This window comes from Scomber scombrus, chromosome 6 (assembly GCF_963691925.1).
Source record: "Scomber scombrus chromosome 6, fScoSco1.1, whole genome shotgun sequence".
NCBI lineage: Eukaryota > Metazoa > Chordata > Actinopteri > Scombriformes > Scombridae > Scomber > Scomber scombrus.
In genome coordinates this window covers 33,023,439-33,040,726 of record NC_084975.1, presented here as the reverse complement: position 1 = coordinate 33,040,726, position 17,288 = coordinate 33,023,439, and the positions used below count along the sequence as shown (strand labels likewise).

Below are 17,288 nucleotides of genomic sequence, written 5' to 3'. Positions count from 1 at the left end.
TGATATTGTAGATATGGGAACTGTGTCCATTCAGCAGAAACAAATGTGGCTTTGGGTCTTGTTTTGACAGGTTTAGTTTTTTTAGGAATTGTTTCCATCAGCCCAGGATCAGTTCACTGATAATCCACCTGAAACCCTCACAAGAGTGTTTGGTGGTTCCTTGTAGAGCCATTCTGCTTTCAAGAATTTGGCTTTGAAAATCACAAGTGAAGGTTTGTAGTCTCACAGTTCATTGAAGCTGGCAAGCACTGTAGTTATTTCCACTTTCTCATCAGCTGTGACCTCATAGCAAGCACTCGCTACTTGTCCCACAACTCATGGGGTCCTGCAGACCTGTTATTATCACAGTTCCACAAATGTAATGGGGGATCTTTAATTCTCACTACTGTTAAGATTCCTATAAAGCCATCAAACCTCTCAACTCCAGTCCGATTTAAGCCAGCTGCCTGGGCAATGCCTAAGCCAAACCCTAACCCTAAACTGAACCTATCCTTTTCCTTAAAATGAAGTGTTAACTCTCAAATTGTCCTCACACCACAGACATGTCCTTACAACCCCTTACAACCTTTCAACTGAAATTGGTTCTCTCAAAGATAAAAAAGACACACAGCAGTTTGCTGACAGTATCTTTCTAACATATTAGCTCCCTGTATGTTAGCTTGAGAAATTGACCAGATATACTACAAGTCATGTTGCAGTGGTGAGTTTGAGTGTGTGATATGTTTATATGCACCAGACTGAGCAGAGGCACAGACTGCTGCTGAATGCTGGGAGCTTCAGTTGCAGTGTTGGAGCTTGGACAAATAACGTTTGATCAAGTTTAGAAAATGGATTTCTCTCAAGACAGCACAAATTTCTTGACCCTTAAAAACATTTTTCCTATCAAAATGACAGAAAGCAGTGTCGCATTTTAACTGTAGGCAACTGGAAAAATGAGACACTATAAAAAAGGAACATTTTTAAAAAGGGTAATGAGTATAGTTGATTGGTTTTAAAGTGCTTGTTGCACAATGCTTGCTCATGTGGGAATGTTGGGTCTCTTTCATTTAAAATGAAAGAGTACGGTCTAGACCTGCTCTATGTGTAAAGTACCTTGAGATGACTTTTGTTGTGATTTGGCGCTATATAAATAAAGATTGATTGATTGATACATCTAATACACAATTACATCCCATTATAAATTATGAAACACTGATTATTTGTTTTTACATTTGTATAAACTTGACCTGTTGGAGCCATAAGGTTTTTAAATTTTAGAAAGAGGATGATGCAGTAATCTGAGTTCAAATTTGAGTGATGAAATATTAAGAAAACTGTCCATAAGGATCCTTAAACATAATACGGTTGATATGGATGATTATCTAATGCTCACCCGTGTAGCTGCTGATCGTATGATCTGATTCTGTGTTCCTTCCACTCTGGCAGTCTATAAGTAGGTCTTTGATTAGTTGGCTGTCAGCTTTGATCAGAGAGAGGCAACAGTAATCATTCAGGAAGCCTGTGTTTGATCTTATAGTTTTATTTGAAAAGTTAACTGGAGTATATAATTCAACACATATCATTTCAGTCATTGAAGTTTATATCTGTGTGTACTTTACAAGTGTGTGCATCCCACCTGACCTTCTGTGGTTAATAACTAGTCTGGTTGATAAGTCACTACATAACAAATATCACTACAGTGAGATTCCACCAACTGATCCATTCATCTGCTAAACGATTCATTAATAATAAACTTTATCATGCAACCTGTTAACTCTTTTCCCAACTCTGACTCAGGCTTTGTCACTGCTACTGTGGTCTGCATACACACACTTAAATGTTTCTACCTCCACTGGATTAAATGGAGGCTCTGCCTTTTATTCACTTGTTGCCATGGTGAATTGTAGGATCGGACCTCCAGTGATGACTTTTTTAATTCACCATGGACACACAACTCAAAGTGAACATACTCAGAAGTGATTGAACTCAGCTGTTCTGGACGCCAAAACTCAAAAGTTTCCAACCTCAGGATTCTTCAACTCAGAGTCAGTTTGTTAAACCTGCTTTCTGGAATAAAACCCAGGACCTATTTCAACAATATCCCAACCACTGCATCTCATGTTGTCAACATAATTATCATAAGTAAATATGCATCCTTCAATATTGGCTATAGGCAGTCATAATTCAGCTTTCAAGGGATTAAATCAATAAATTATCAATTAATTGCTTTTAAATTTAGTTTCTTTAATCACACATATATACATACATACATAACATCACATTAACAGATTTGCACACAGGTGGATAATGATAGCTTATTGGTAAATGTCAATGAAGACAATGTCACTGTGATTTTGAGGAATGTTGTGTGATTGGCTGTCAACCTGTGCCCTGCCTGTTGCCTATTGGCCAGCCTGGCCCTCATGACCCTCTAGCCTGAAGGATCAGCGGTATGTGGATTGAAGAATCAATGAGGCCACTAACCTAATTGAACTACTGGTTATTATAACTAACTGATGTGATGAATCAAAACAAACCCATGTGTAGTATTGTATGTGTAGTAAATCTCATGACATAGTGTCCAGGAATATGTACATTCACAAACTCTATCTAACAATAAAAAATAAAAAAAACATCAACAAAAAAAGCAGACATATCTGACTGGTTGTTTATTCATAACAACATATATCGAGTGAGGCCTCCTCCTCGTTGTTCCCGTAGGCGCTGGCAGTGACGCAGCATGTTCAAAATCCCCTGAAATCGCTTGTCCAATTTCATCTGAGTGAACTCACGAAAGTCATCTTCTACCACAAAATACTGACCTGAAACACATTCAACACAGCAGTGAGACCAGTTTTGCTTCAGTTTGTATACACATCATATCAGTCTTATTGACATATTACATGTTGGAAAATGAACTAATATTTATTTTAGATTGAATGTTCTAATTTCATCATTCCAGTGTGACAGTGTTAGCCTTTTAATAATTATTAGTGTTCTTTGTTTTTAGTGACTGGAAACTTTTGTGTTGTGCAATTTGTAATGTAGGGGATGACCTGCAGCAGGGTTTTCTTTATTTACAGAGCATGTCTGTATACTGTATGTTTATTCATCTACATACACAGTGTAATGTTGTAAAAGTGAAGAAGATGTTTTTATTGTTTCTTGTCCTGTTTAAAGCAAGCTTCAGGCTTTTTCAAATCTGTCTTAAAACATCATGTTAAGTTATGAGTTGTTGTAATCAACAGGAGGAAGAAATCCTAGATTCTAGATGGTAAACAGGAGGAATCTCCTGTTCATGCTGATCATGTAATGACTCCTGTAACATGCCTCTAATGTAAGTGAGGAAAAATTTTGTGCAAAAATACTTCAGGTACAGCTGAAGCTATATGACTCTCCAGCAGCTTTCCAGCTAAATCAAGTGGCTATTCTTCAAAGTCAATATAGTGAGTACAGGCTTGCAAAATACTTGATTTTGAACAGCTTAAGACTCAAGTTAGTTTAGTTTTAGAATGCTATTTTGTACAAAATGGGGACTCCATTTACATTTCCCACAGACCAGGTAGCAATGTGTGTACGGAGACCTTTTGAGGGGGCAGGGGCTCTGACCAGGGGGAGGGGGCGTTGCCGTCAGTGTGTTGGTAACCTAGCAACGCTAGGGGAAAAGAACATTTTGAAAAATAATAGGGCTGCAACCTGCAACTAACGATTATTTTGATAATCGATTAATCGATGAATCGGATAAAACAATATTTTTTTTAATTTCCACCCCTTCATTCAAAAACAAAACAATAGAGTGCTCAGACAACATGTTGCTGCTTGGACGTCCCTGAGCTGTTAAAGTAATATTAAATAATAAATAATAATTTAAACAACACACTTTCTAGTTTTATGTAGTGTGAACTGCTCCTACACTTTAGGAGTGTGTGTGTGTGTGTGTGTGTCTACAAGAATAATGGGGAGAAAGAGTGCTATGTGGAGATGAATGAACGGAACGATATTTATATTTCAAAATTTGCGTTTAACAAAGAAAAAAACCCACAATCAATTGGTGGCGCTCGGTGTTGATTCTGTGGCGCCGCGCCACACATTGGTCTATGTATGGGAAACACTGCAGTATGAAGAAGAATGATTACAACAGCTAAAAGCTTTTTCAATTTACATAGATCCTGTGAGCAGGACTAGGTTTTACAAAAAAATGATTTTCCGATTCAAACCTATCTTTATTTAAATGACCTGATATTGACTCATAAAATCCCCTGATCTTTTCTTATGGATGCATCAAGCGTTTACCCTGTTAGTCTAAAAACATGGTGGGAGCTGCCTTGGGAATTTCTCGACGTCCTACAGTTTGCACACCAGTTTAGCACTTAACATTAGACTGCAGGCTACTCTGAAAGTAAAGACAGGTTCATCCAAACAGAAGCAGGCAGGTGCTGAGCTGAAAGTGAACAGAACAACAAAGAAACAGCTCACACACTGCAGGCCTCCAATGTCCACTTAGAATTTACTGCACTGAGATGATGTTTCCAGCATTACTGCTCTTCATCAGACTCTACTCTTAAGTCTTGTTTGACTTCTACTCTGAAAGTAAGGACACAACAAACTGGGAATATTCATACATCAGCAGTGGAAGATAGTTTCTGCAGTGTGGAGAGTGCACTTCTTACAGTGTGGTGAGGAGTAACATCAGTGCAGAGTCTTTACCATTAAAACAGAATCCTGACTAACAGCAGACATTACACCAAGCTAGTGTTTCTAATTGAACTATTCACACTGATCTCTTGCTCTTGCAAAAGGTGTGTTTTGATAACATTATTAGCTCAAAGAAATTCATAGCATCACACCCTCTGCACTTAATAAAATACTTAAACTATGTTTATCCAGTTCTTATAGCTGGGGCTCTTATAGCTGGGGCTATAAGAACTCTAAACAAACAATAATGTGCATACTCTTGAACACTGCTTGTATTTATTTTATTCAAGTGCAATACGCTTCACATGATGCTATTATAGCTGCATCTCATCTCTTTATTCTATGTCATCCTTTTATCATGTCATCTTTTTTTAGTTGCGTGTCATGTTTTTATCTGGTTGTCATGTTTTTTTAAATCTGTTTTTGAAGCACAAATGGAGTGGCACCTGTGTAATATATAATTGTAATATATTATGAAAATAAAGCTTTCTATTCTATTCTGTTCATTTACCCTATATTGCAATACTTGACTATAATCTCTTTCATAATCCGTATTGTAACTGAATCAATATTGAATCTAATCAAATTGAATCACAACTAGAATCAGATTGGGATCTAGTGAATTAGAATGAAGTCAGTGGTTATACCCTGCCCTATATGTGAGTGATGTTATGAAACAGACTTAGAAAAACGTGTTTGATATTGAAAATAAACAAAAGCTTTATCACCACAACGACTATGATAATCCATATTGTAATAACTAAGCACACTGATCCAGTAAATAATGTAGCACTGAGCATCCACTTCAATCATGCTTATTAAGTTGCATCATTCAAACCCACTGGTCATCATCTTCCACATGCAGTAACCACATCAGAGCTATAGGAGACAAACTTCTGTCAGCATACCTTTAGTATCTTTTGTCTCTTGGTCCTTAAAGCGCTGGTACAGCTTGCGTGACTGGTTGTTGAGAGTCTTCACAGACTGACGGAAGATCTTGTATTTGGCTGCGACAGCTATGTTGATGCTCTGCACTGCTGCATTCAGTTGATCATATGATACACGTCCTTTCATATACCTGACAGGGACACAACATTCAGTTTTTAGATACCAACATGAGGCTGGGCTAACATAACATAATAATAATGTGTCTCTTGACAATACAAAATAACCCAAAGAAACCCTCCATGTAGAGTAGCAGACTATAGTCTAAATGTCTATCACTGATAATATGTGATATTCCTCACAATAAACCTCATGTGAAAGTTAATCATGTATGTATTTTGTGTCTTTTGTCTTCATGGTAAAGTTTTCATTGTGAATGAAATGCATGACTTGAATGATAATAACCACAACTTCTACTATTTCACCTTATTGTATATTATACAATAAGGTTATCTAGCTTATTAAGCTAGATAAACTAGATAACCATGACAGCATTGCTGTTAGCCACTAGTCACTCATCTCATACAGTGTGCAGCACAGCAGTTTAGTGGCTCAAGTAAAACTTGATTTCATGTTTATTGGTTAAACAGTAAGACAATTCTAGTAACTAAATTAAAACCGGCAGTTCATTTTTACTCATTAGTATAAAGCTTACAGACACTTTCAAACACATGCTGACAGTTTATCTGCTGCTAAATTAGTTCCCTAACTAATGTCATGTCAGTAGGGTGTGGATAGCTAATGAGTTATTAACATAAAGCCTAATACTCACTCTGTCCAACTGATTTCATGTTGAATATATCAGAGACTCACATGTCATTGTGTTTGTGCAGTTACAGTCAGTGCTGCACAAACATGTGTCTAATTCTCACTGGAGGAATTCTAGCGGCAGTTTGTCTCAAAGGTTTCAGGCTGAGAGGCCCAGCCCATGTTCACAATCATACATCCCCTCAAATCATGTCTGACAATTACAGAACTAAACTGGCCACAAGTGGTAACAGTGGAGGGATTATTAGGTGGAAAAAACGCTAGAAATAACAAAGGGTGGAACGGTTCACAAAATCCATGATTCGGTTAATATCACGGTTTTGGGGTCACAGTGTTCGGTTCGGTTAATTCGGGGGGGGGTTACAGTTCATTTCTCATATTTTTAGACTGAATGATGTCATCAAGGCAAGAGCACAATACAGATTAATAAAAAAATCCATAATAGTTTAACACTAACCAACAGTCATGTATCAAGGAAACTTTTAAATTAGTGCCTCAGATGAATGAACATTATTTTACAGACAATGACAGCGTGAACACAGGCGGGGGTCTGGGATTCCCCCCAGAGAAACACGTCATCAGGAGGGATTCCCAGCTGACTGACCCTAACTGAAGGAGGAAAAGATTATAACAATATAGAGAGCTGTCACATGAAGACCATGGTGCATGCTCCATAATACATTCATTAGTTTGATGAAGTTACTAGAAATGTCCCGTGCTACTCTGTTTTTCTGCCTCAGTTATTTCTTTAATATGCACATTGATTTATTTACAGCTGCTGCTGCATGTCTCCTGTTCAAACGGACCAATGTGCCTCACAATGCTACAATACAACAAGCTAACTCTAACATAAAACGTGTAACTTATCCCAGACTACATTATAAAGCCTATTTCAATAAGCACAATGCAGGATAGAAGAGAAAAAAACAGAAGGAAACTGTTTTATTGATGCTGGTCAAATCTGCCTGTGGCACGTGGAATAATATTATTATTATTATAAGTATTATTTTTAATAATCTCTTTAAGAGATTAAGGTCCCACGTCAACATGATTATTTTATTTATTTATTTTTTAAAATATCAAAACGCTGTATCAGTCAGTCTCTGCAATGGCCACCATACAGAGGATGGATTTCAGAAACATTGCTTCTCCTCTGGCGCCACCTTGAGACCAACATTATATTTATTCCACAGAGAAATGGCCATGTTTGTAAATTAGTACGATGAAATATGAAAGCAGAAATCGGAAGTTGAAACACTGTAAACAGGATTTGTTTCTGAATGATTATGATGCACTGCATTTATTTAAACAGACTTCAAAACTATTTGTTTATGTTTAGAAGCTTACATGTATTTTAACAAAATCATTACCTCCACATGATAAAATAAGATATTCCTTTATTAGTCCTAAGATGGGGAAACTTGCTTGTGGTTGTGGTTTGCACACTACATGACTGATCGGAGATAGGAGATCATTACACGATTGTTCACCAGATCTGGTCTGGTCTCCAAAGTCCATTTTTATCACAAAAACACACACGTGAAGTAACACGGAACATGACATGGTAACATGCATGAGACAGCATCGCTGCTCCTGCCAACATTTAACTTGATTAATGGTTTGTGGAAAAGGGACAAACATTCCTCATATGCAGATTCCTAAAATGATGATGTGCTGCTTTTGACTTGTTCATACCTATATCTGATTATGTTTAGGACTGTTGCTTGGACAAATGAAGACATGTTGGGCTGTGGGAAATTCATTCATTATTGGGATGGATAATTGGAAGTTCCTAGGAATGATACTTGCAGTTTTATTGATAATCATCCTACTCTCTTCACGTATCCTTTTGTCTTATGTAGATCACCATGTATAAAAAAACCAAACCCATCATGAAAATGCTCATTGATCACATATGTTGGATATTACTTACTGAGGGATGCTCTCAAACTCTGGCAGAGTGATGAACTCCATCTCTCTGACATAGTTCTTGTTGGTCTTTTTGACATTTTCTGGCTGGGGGTGCTGTATGTCTGCTGCTTCATTCTGCTTCACTACAGATTCTTTTCCACTGAGACATGAGATGAAGATTAAACATGAAACATCAGGCAGTCATTCAGTACAGTCACTGGCAGAGGATTTAAGGCTCGGAGACTTTCCAAAACAATGAAAAAGAGCCAGGCAGAAACTATGAGCCAGGTTGTAAATTGCATTCAGGATGGGGGTCTTTTTATCTTTACATAATTTTCATTCTTATGAATACAATATTATTACTTGTTTCTTTTTTCAATACATCTGATAATGACATATGTTATTCACAGCCTCCATAAAGTTAGAGTAGGATCCAGCTCACCTGCAGAGCATCCACCCCACATTACACTGATACAACAGCCTATATGAACCTCATGTTTTACTTGTAAGACTCACTTTTAATGCCAGTGTTCATCATTTGTGATGTGACAGGCTTAAAACGTTCCTTTTTGATAAAGTTTATAGTTAGGGCCAGCCAGCTCCTAGTTTATGCTGCTATAGGCTTAGACTGCCAGAAGACTGCACTGAGCTCCTCTCTCTATCTGCTCATTAATGTACCAAATTCATTCACTAATTTAACTTCTTCCCCAGAGTTATTGTTCATTCTCGTCTCACAGGTTCCTGTGGATCAGAGCCAGGGACCACCTAGCTGGATACCTAGTCAGATGTGGGTTCCCTTTGACCCGCTCCTGGTTGACACCCATTGACCATGTCCTGCATGCTGGTATTATTATTATCATTAGTCATACTTCTATTATTATCATCATTGTTGTTACTGTGCCTTTCAGTGTCTCCTTCTTTCTCTATCAACCCGATGGTCGCCTACCTAGAGTCCATATCTACTTGAGCCTTCTTCCCGTTAAAGGAGAGTTTTTATTTGCTACTGCCGCCAACTGCTCCTCATGTGGAGCAACGTTGGATGTTAAATTAAAGAGTACGGTCTAGACCTGCTCTATGTGAAAAGTGACTTCAGATAACCTTTGTTGTGATTTGACGCTATACAAATAAATTTGAATTGAAAATAAAGCAACGTATGGTTTACTCACTTTGCTGAGTCTTTCTTCCTGGGCATGTGTGCAGGTATGTTGTCTTTAAGGTGCTGGACATCCTCCATATCCTTTTGGAACGACTCATCAAGCTCCTGAGACATGAAAAAATGTGGTTCATCATTAATCACCAAGCAAAAGCAGTTATATTTCACGCATGCATGCACACACGCACGCACAGGTCAGGTTTTCATTTATGAAACAATTACTACAAAGCAAAAAAGAGCATGTAATTAATTATGTCTGCACATTAACATGTCTGCACTACATTAAATTAAGGTCTCTTTAAATCAAATTAAAGCGTACAGTTTAGACCTGCTCTATGTGTAAAGTGCCTTGATGTGACTTTAGTTGTGATTTGGCGCTATATAAATAAAGATTGATGATTGATTGAATAATGTTACTGTAGAGTAACAGCATAGATACACTGACACTGACTACACGAACATCAACTGAACAAACTTCTGGTGTTCAGCTTACCTTCAGCTGCTTTAGTTGGTCTTTCTGATGACCAATACACTTTTCAAACTCATCGACAAGCTTCTCAAGTGCAAAGAGTTCTTGTCCAAGTTTCTTCATCTTATTTTGTGGAACCTCTAGATGTGCAGAGAGATAAAAGAAAACAGTTAAAATAAAGAAAAAGAACACAGTCTTCTCTCATGTAGGGCTGAGCAGGGTTATTGTTAATGCATGATGTGTAAAATGTCTAAAAACTGACTTAGTATGGATAGTAGCTGCTACATTAGCTGTTTGAGTTACAACAGTCCAGTGAACTGTGACAAGAAGGACAGGCTGAAAATACATCAGTTTGTGTTAGTTGATGAGGGATCATCTCTAGTTACAGTAGAGGCTGACAAAAATACTTCTGTGTTACACTCAGTTAGGAGCAGATTTGTTTATTAGCAAAGATAATTATTAATTATTAAAAATGGATAAAATGCTTAATATGTATTAATAAGGGGGTACCACAATGAGGTCATGAGCCAATAACCAAACAGTAAATATATTGTCTCAAGAAGTGGTGTTCATCCAAGGATGTTATAAGAGATATTAACACTAAAAGGTTTAAATTGGTATGTATACCAAGCTGTAAACATCGTTGAAATCTCGCGAGACCCCGCACAGCACATCTAGAGTTCTGTGTGGGATCTCACGCGACCACACAGTATTTCAGTGATCGTGCGAGATGTTTACAGCTTTAGCAGTAGCAGCAGAGTAAAAGCCATCAGGTAAGTGTTTATTTTAATAAACTCCTGGTGTACCTACAAGCCTTCCAATGCATCGATTTATGAGTAAAGACCATATTTGTACTACTGTAGAAGTTTGATAACAATCCAGGCATTATTAGTGGGGTCATTTACGAGATACACTGGTGATTCAGTTAGAGCCTGTACTAAGCCATTCGGCTGATGGCTCTAACTGCACTAATTTGCGACCAAATGAAAAAAAAGGGCTGAGGCGGTGATTAGATAGACCTCATGGTGCATATGACGCTAGGTCCAAATTACGCCGAACCATCGCTTTAAGTACCATTATTTCTATCTCTTGAACACACACACATCATTTTAGTTGCTTACATTTGCCAAATTGACCTACAGTGCTCTCTAATACAGCAGCAATGTCCCTTGATGAAACCATGTAAATAGCATGTACTTACCTCACAGGGCAAACATCAGAAGATTCAATATGTGGAAAATCAGGAGTTAGATTTTTTTGGTCATGTTAATCATTACATCATACCTGCCACTGAGAGGTCCAGCAGCCGTTGAATGGATGATATTTTGTCATGAATGTGATGGCTGACATCCTCCAGCTCACTCATTTTCCTAACACACCACACAGTAAATGAATTAAAATCATTCATACGAACATTGACTTACATATTATGTTCACACTGTACCTGTATAATTGCTGGAACTAATTAATAGCTGAGAAGAACTTTTCAATACCTCATATTTGATATGAGAACATAAAAATGAAAGATAGATGGACACAGTTTCATATTTATAAACCTTTTACTTACTTTTACTTAATTTGTGAAAACAGAAAGAAGTTCTATTTCACTATTTTTCTTTCTCATCCAGGTCACACAAGAGCAGGTCCACATCAAAAACCAGTACTTGTCAAATCTGGAATTTCATGTTTTCATTTGTCTAGAGTCTCCTTGTTAATCTAGTCCACATTTGACACGTATAAGTGAAGTGGTTTTTAATCTGGACCTGGTCTGGGTCTGATGAGGTGCCCTTTTTCGGTTTTTAAAGGAAAATAAAGCTTTCACAAATCTGAAAGTGGGTTTAAACGGCGTTAAACTAACCCACCACTCACCCTTATTATCATTATTATTATTATTATTGTTATCATAACATTATGTTTACTACTACGAGATCACTACACTCACAATGTAACACTATCCTGTGGCCAGAACGGTTTGGACTGACTTTAGCACACTAACGTTAAAGTCAGTAGAAAGTAGTAAGATCAAGTTTTCATTGAGAATTTGGTTTATGCAGATTTGTAGAATACCTAAAATGATTTTAAAATTGTGTAACGTAACTTATGTGCAAATTTAAGTAATGTTAATTGTTAACTTCATGTTACGTAAAGATAAGTGTTAATACATGTCCTGTCCAACCAAACAGCGACAACTAAAGGCTTGAATAGAACAGATGTTATGTTCGGGTACACTCTATCTGACGTTAGCAGCTAGCTTTACATTTGGTTACAGTTAACACTGGCGGTGGCGAGCAGTTAGCTTTAATTGCTAAAAACAAACTGCATCAGGTGTAACATCATTACCGGTAAAGTTAGCTGCCCTGGGACTGGGACACCTCCAGTCCTGCACTGTCTGTGTGTCTATCTACCAGTAAACATAAAACTGTACATTTAATAAAAGCTGACTTACACCGTTCTGTTATCCGGTTACCTCAAGTATGTGTACTCTACACTTCTCCGCAGTGCTGCGTTCGCGGTTCAATCCAATTTCAAATGTGACTGGAGACGTCACAGTCAGCGCACGCTCAGTCTCACTGTCAGCATCAGAGGCTTCACTGACCGTCGGAAATATGAGTTTTTGATTGCGGTTGGCAAACACCACCAAGTAGTGTACAACGTGAGTGCAGCTGTGAGTGGCAATTCGCTCATTCATTTGGGCATAATAATGTACATCAGTCACAAATCAGATTCACTACAAATCCTTACTTTTGGGAGTGTGCTTAATGTTGCACGAGCAACATGGAAGGGCAGCCCCCCCTCCCACCTTTTATTTTCAAATATATTTGTGCCACATGGACCTGTGTTGTTTTTTCAAGCGCTATCTGGCATAGTACCAGTGACTCATCATCAGAGAGGTTATGAATACTGAATTCTTTGATTGTCATAATTTGTTGCACATGATAAGTACAAAGGGGAAATGGCTTACATTTATTTTACAGAGACAACGGCTTTCTGGAGCCTGGGACTGAGGGAAAATGTCCTAATTTTAACAGTGGTATTTTTAAAAGGGAACATAGGGTTATTGGTTTCTACATTAATATTATATTATAAAGTCTGTTACCATACTATAATTTCAAACAATTAAGAAATGAATTGCAGTTGCACTGTCGTACACTTCCATCCCCACAGCTCACAAACTCTGTGTCGACAGTAATGTTACAGCAACTTTGTGCTAAATAAGACAGTGCTGTTGTGTCAGGGTTACCTGCATGCAATTTACATGACACATGTTCTGACTAATAATGTTAAATACATATCTTGCACAGAATATATTTCAAAATGTTCTGTGTGATTGTCCTCTAACATGGAGTTTTATTACCATCAGTTGATTATTACTATATGATTATAAGTTAACATTTCTGTGAAAGAATATGTTGTTTCCAAACATGTGAACCTGGGTTATAGAGCCAAGCTCTGCTGTGGTCAAGTCTCTAATACGTTTTAAGTAGCCTATTTTATAGCTCACAGTTGTTAGTGTAATGTGAAATGGACAAACAAGGCGTAGAGCATGCACATGCAAAAAAAAAATTTCACAGGTGCTGGATCAAAAATCACACTGAAAGCAAGAATCAGACAAAAGCTGTTGTTTTTGTGCACGGAGCGAGATCTCAAATACTCTGAGAATAATAAACTGTTTTCAAGCATGCTGTCAGACTTGAGAAAGCTAGAAGACAATTTGGCAAGTCACTTCTTCAAGCAAGGAAGCTTGTAATGTCATGTAAAATGCAATATAAACACTACAGTGATCTAAGGGTGGCCAAAGCTGGGATTGAAATGAGGACTGGTAGGAGGTGGAGGGCAGAGGAGGCTGTTTGGTAAGCAGAATCAAGACTGCATCACAGCAGGCTTGTAAGAGTGGTGACAAGAGGCAGGGCTGGAATGGAATCCTTTTTAACTCGCCACATTACACCACCAAAGGGAAGGAAAGGCGTTGCTTGGTCCAAGAAGAGGTGAGAGCAGCAGTTGAAGAGGAGAGATCATACAGGATGGTGGGAATGTGGTAACAGGGGGCGTAGACAAGATGTGAGAACGCACTAGAGAGGAAGGTGACTTCGGACGAGCTGTAGAAAGCTGAGCCACAGCAGGTCAAGTTTCTTATCCAGGCGGTGTATGATGTGCTTCCCAATCCGTCAAATCTACACGTCTGGGGCAAACATTCATGTCCAATGTGCTCCAAGCATGGGACACTGTAGCATATTCTGAGCAGCTGCTCAAAGGCACTGGGGGAGGGACAGTACCAATAAAGGCATGACCAGGGCCTAAAGGCCATTGCTGAAGCCATGAGCGCAGGAATTGAGTTGGCCAAGTGCTCTTGCCCCTCAAAGCAAGTCATCACCTTCATCACAGCAGGGGGGCAGCCAGACCCACTGCAAAACCGTCGGCATGCATCCTGACACTGCGACGGATGGGCAGCTGTTGGTGGAAGTTCAGTGGCAACTGAAATTCCCCAACCATATTGTGATCATCACCTTCATCATTCTCCTGTTCCAGTCCACCAACAAGTGGTCCTGTTGGAGCTGACAGCATCTTGGGAAGACCGCTTGGAAGAGGCCTTTGAAAGGAAGCAGGAAGCTGGTGTTAACAAGCTGGATGGAGAGCAAGGTATCTACCAGTAGAGTTTTGAAGCCCAATCCCTGTCCAGAGCCTTCAGTTTGTTGGGCAATAAAGGAGCGAGGAAGAGAAGAGCCATTCACACACCACACCACTGAAGCAGCAGCTAGCCACCTGGACAAAAGCTGGAGTCTGATCAGCCTCAGCTGGGTTATCTAAAGGAGGATGTATGACGTTGAAATACATGAAACACCCGATGATTCCAGGAACATCACTGAGGATGTGACCATAGGCATCAGCAGATGTACTTGCACAGTCATAATCCAATCCGTAATGAGTCTGTTGCCACCAGTAGCATCGTTTTATGAAGTCAGATCACTCTCAATATTAATAAATATACACAGAAGGATTCACAAATGAACCTGGGGATTTATGTATAAATGACTCTCCACAAAAATGTACAAAAATAGATATAATTGTATATAAATCTAAAACGAATTCAATCATAAAAAATAAGGTTCACAAATGTATTTCTGATGCATATACAAATATTTTGTTGAACATCTTCAATACACTTCATAAAACACATTATAAACCATGGACAACTTCTGTTTAAACTCTTTCCATCAGGTAGACACTACAGTCTGTACACACACAAATAGACTAGAAAACAGTTTTTTCACAAAAGCTGTGGCACTATTAAAGTCAGATATCTCCTCAGTCTGAGACTAAGATTGATATGCCGCCATCATTGAGCAAGAGCAATGTTTATCTACTGCACAATATTTTAGACCGACATGCTGTCATCATTGGGCATGTGCAATATTTATTTAATTTGATTTACTTTATAAATGTAACAACATCAACTGTTTTTTATGACAATTTGTTTGTGGATTTCTGCTACATTTATTTAAAACAAGGAATATGTGTGTGTGCATCAGTAACACATTTATTAACCTTATTTTTTATTTGTGGATTTTAAGTTTATTTTTGTGTGTTTTTTTTTTGTAGAGACATTTATTTATAAATCCCAAAATACATTTGTGAATCCTTCTTTGTGAAAACATTAATACTGTGACTTATCTGACTAAATATTGTTGGACTACTCTGTCAATGAAATGAAAATATATTTCACTTCCAAATATGTCTATAATGAATGAACAGTAATGCATTATTTGTAATTATTGATACAAAGGGCTTGTGTAAGGTTGGCTGGTAAGTGGTTATGGCAAAAAAAACTGAGACAAAGATCTAGTATGCAGTCCAGGTGTATTTATTTATCAGTGGAAACCAGCAATCCTGTGCTGTAATATATACCGTGCAGGCCTGGCAAAAAAGTAAAAAAAAATAAACAAACAAAAAAATAACTGAACAAAAAAAAAACAATAATGACAAACAATATAAATAACTAAATGAAAAAGCTATGAAAAACAAAGAAAAAGCTCAGTTCTGCACGAGGCCATGCCCCTTTAACTGTTGGGACCCGGCAGCTCTCACAGTGGCTTCAGACAACTGGCATAACTCCCCAGAACTGCAGCTTCCTCCTTCATATACCAACTGGGTCTTACTAAGAGATATTCATTAGTATTTGGTAATCAATTACCTCACAGGAGATTAACACCTGGTCCACAAAATACTATATATATTTACAATTGGATCATACAACTTACTTAAATACATTTTAAGCATGTACATCCTTCCATAGACATGTTTAGGAGTGGTCATTGGTAGTAGTCATGATTCTTTAACAAAACTAAGGCATGCAAAAATGTTCTGGGAAAATGAGAGGTATGCAAAAATAACAGAACAGTTCATCTCAGACACATTTGTATCTCAAAGAAATGATATAGTACGGAGCCCGTAAAGGATCATGGTAAAAAAAAAAAATTTAATTGTGGCCACAATATAGCTATAAAGTGCGCACGAAATACTAATTCGTGGCCACGAAATAAGTAGGCTATAACGTGCGCATGAAATACTAATTCATAATATTAATATTAATATCATTTCTGGGTGCTCGGTGCACTCTCAATGCCTCCCGTATTTCTGGTGACAGCTGCACATTGTAGAGCTCTGAAACTTTAAACTTGATGCAGCTGATTTAAACATTAAGCTCAAGCTCTGACACTGTCCTATGAAATCATTTTAGTCTTTAGCAAATCAAAGTGGAATGATTTTTATTGATCAGATATTATCTGTGGTAATAAGGGATTGCGCAATTTTCTAATCGGGGTTCTATTAGCTGTAATATAGCAGTGTAAAACAGACTTCAGCAAATCAGGACCAAGCATAAAACATCATCAAAGTGTTAACATAATGGTTTAAAGGAATTATAGCACATTTCATCAGACTGATCAATAATATAGTGAACTTTTAATCTTCTGTGATTTTATTGAAGGACAAATGTCCAGAGAACACTACAGACACATTCAGTAGTTCAGTCAGAACAACAACAACCTGCAAATCAATACAAACTAGATTCTGATCACTGATAGGCTATAGGTTCCCTTGGCAACGTGATACATACAGGAAGCGCTACTGTAACTCCATCATTAAATGCTGCGGTTCATATAACCTGTGTATTCCCTCAGCTGAGAGTCTGACACACTTGATGCTACTTTCAAAGGAGATGATCAGGGGGAAAGGCACGTTTTAAGATGATTTCAAGCTGAAACTGAACAGAATTTGGTCCGGACGTAGGCTATTGCAGGTTCTAGAGAAGGTGCGCTCGATTTGCTTACCCAGCTGTCCAGGAATGATATTTATATTATTCGTGCGCAC

At 38.0% G+C, this 17,288-nt stretch overlaps 1 protein-coding gene across 1 annotated transcript; it reads right to left on the bottom strand.

Moving 5' to 3' along the window:
• Positions 1 to 2,652: 2,652 nt before the first annotated feature.
• Positions 2,653 to 12,373, bottom strand: ska1 (spindle and kinetochore associated complex subunit 1). The gene is made up of 7 exons (XM_062420320.1): positions 12,367 to 12,373; positions 11,205 to 11,290; positions 9,945 to 10,060; positions 9,465 to 9,559; positions 8,321 to 8,458; positions 5,583 to 5,752; positions 2,653 to 2,801 (listed from the first exon to the last, which is right to left on the bottom strand). The coding sequence occupies exons 2-7, from the start codon at positions 11,284 to 11,286 to the stop codon at positions 2,653 to 2,655; spliced, it is 750 nt and encodes a 249-aa protein (XP_062276304.1). The 5' UTR covers positions 11,287 to 11,290; positions 12,367 to 12,373.
• Between the last annotated feature and the right edge of the window lie 4,915 nt (positions 12,374 to 17,288).

Bases quoted from the DNA above. Each gene is read 5' to 3' on its own strand.
- ska1 (XM_062420320.1), bottom strand. From the start codon at position 11,286: ATGAGTGAGCTGGAGGATGTCAGCCATCACATTCATGACAAAATATCA. The intron at 5,753-8,320 runs GTAAGTAATATC...TGTCCCTGTCAG, and splicing joins GAGTTTGAGAGCATCCCTCA to GTATATGAAAGGACGTGTAT. The intron at 2,802-5,582 runs GTATGCTGACAG...AATGTGTTTCAG, and splicing joins AGAGACAAAAGATACTAAAG to GTCAGTATTTTGTGGTAGAA.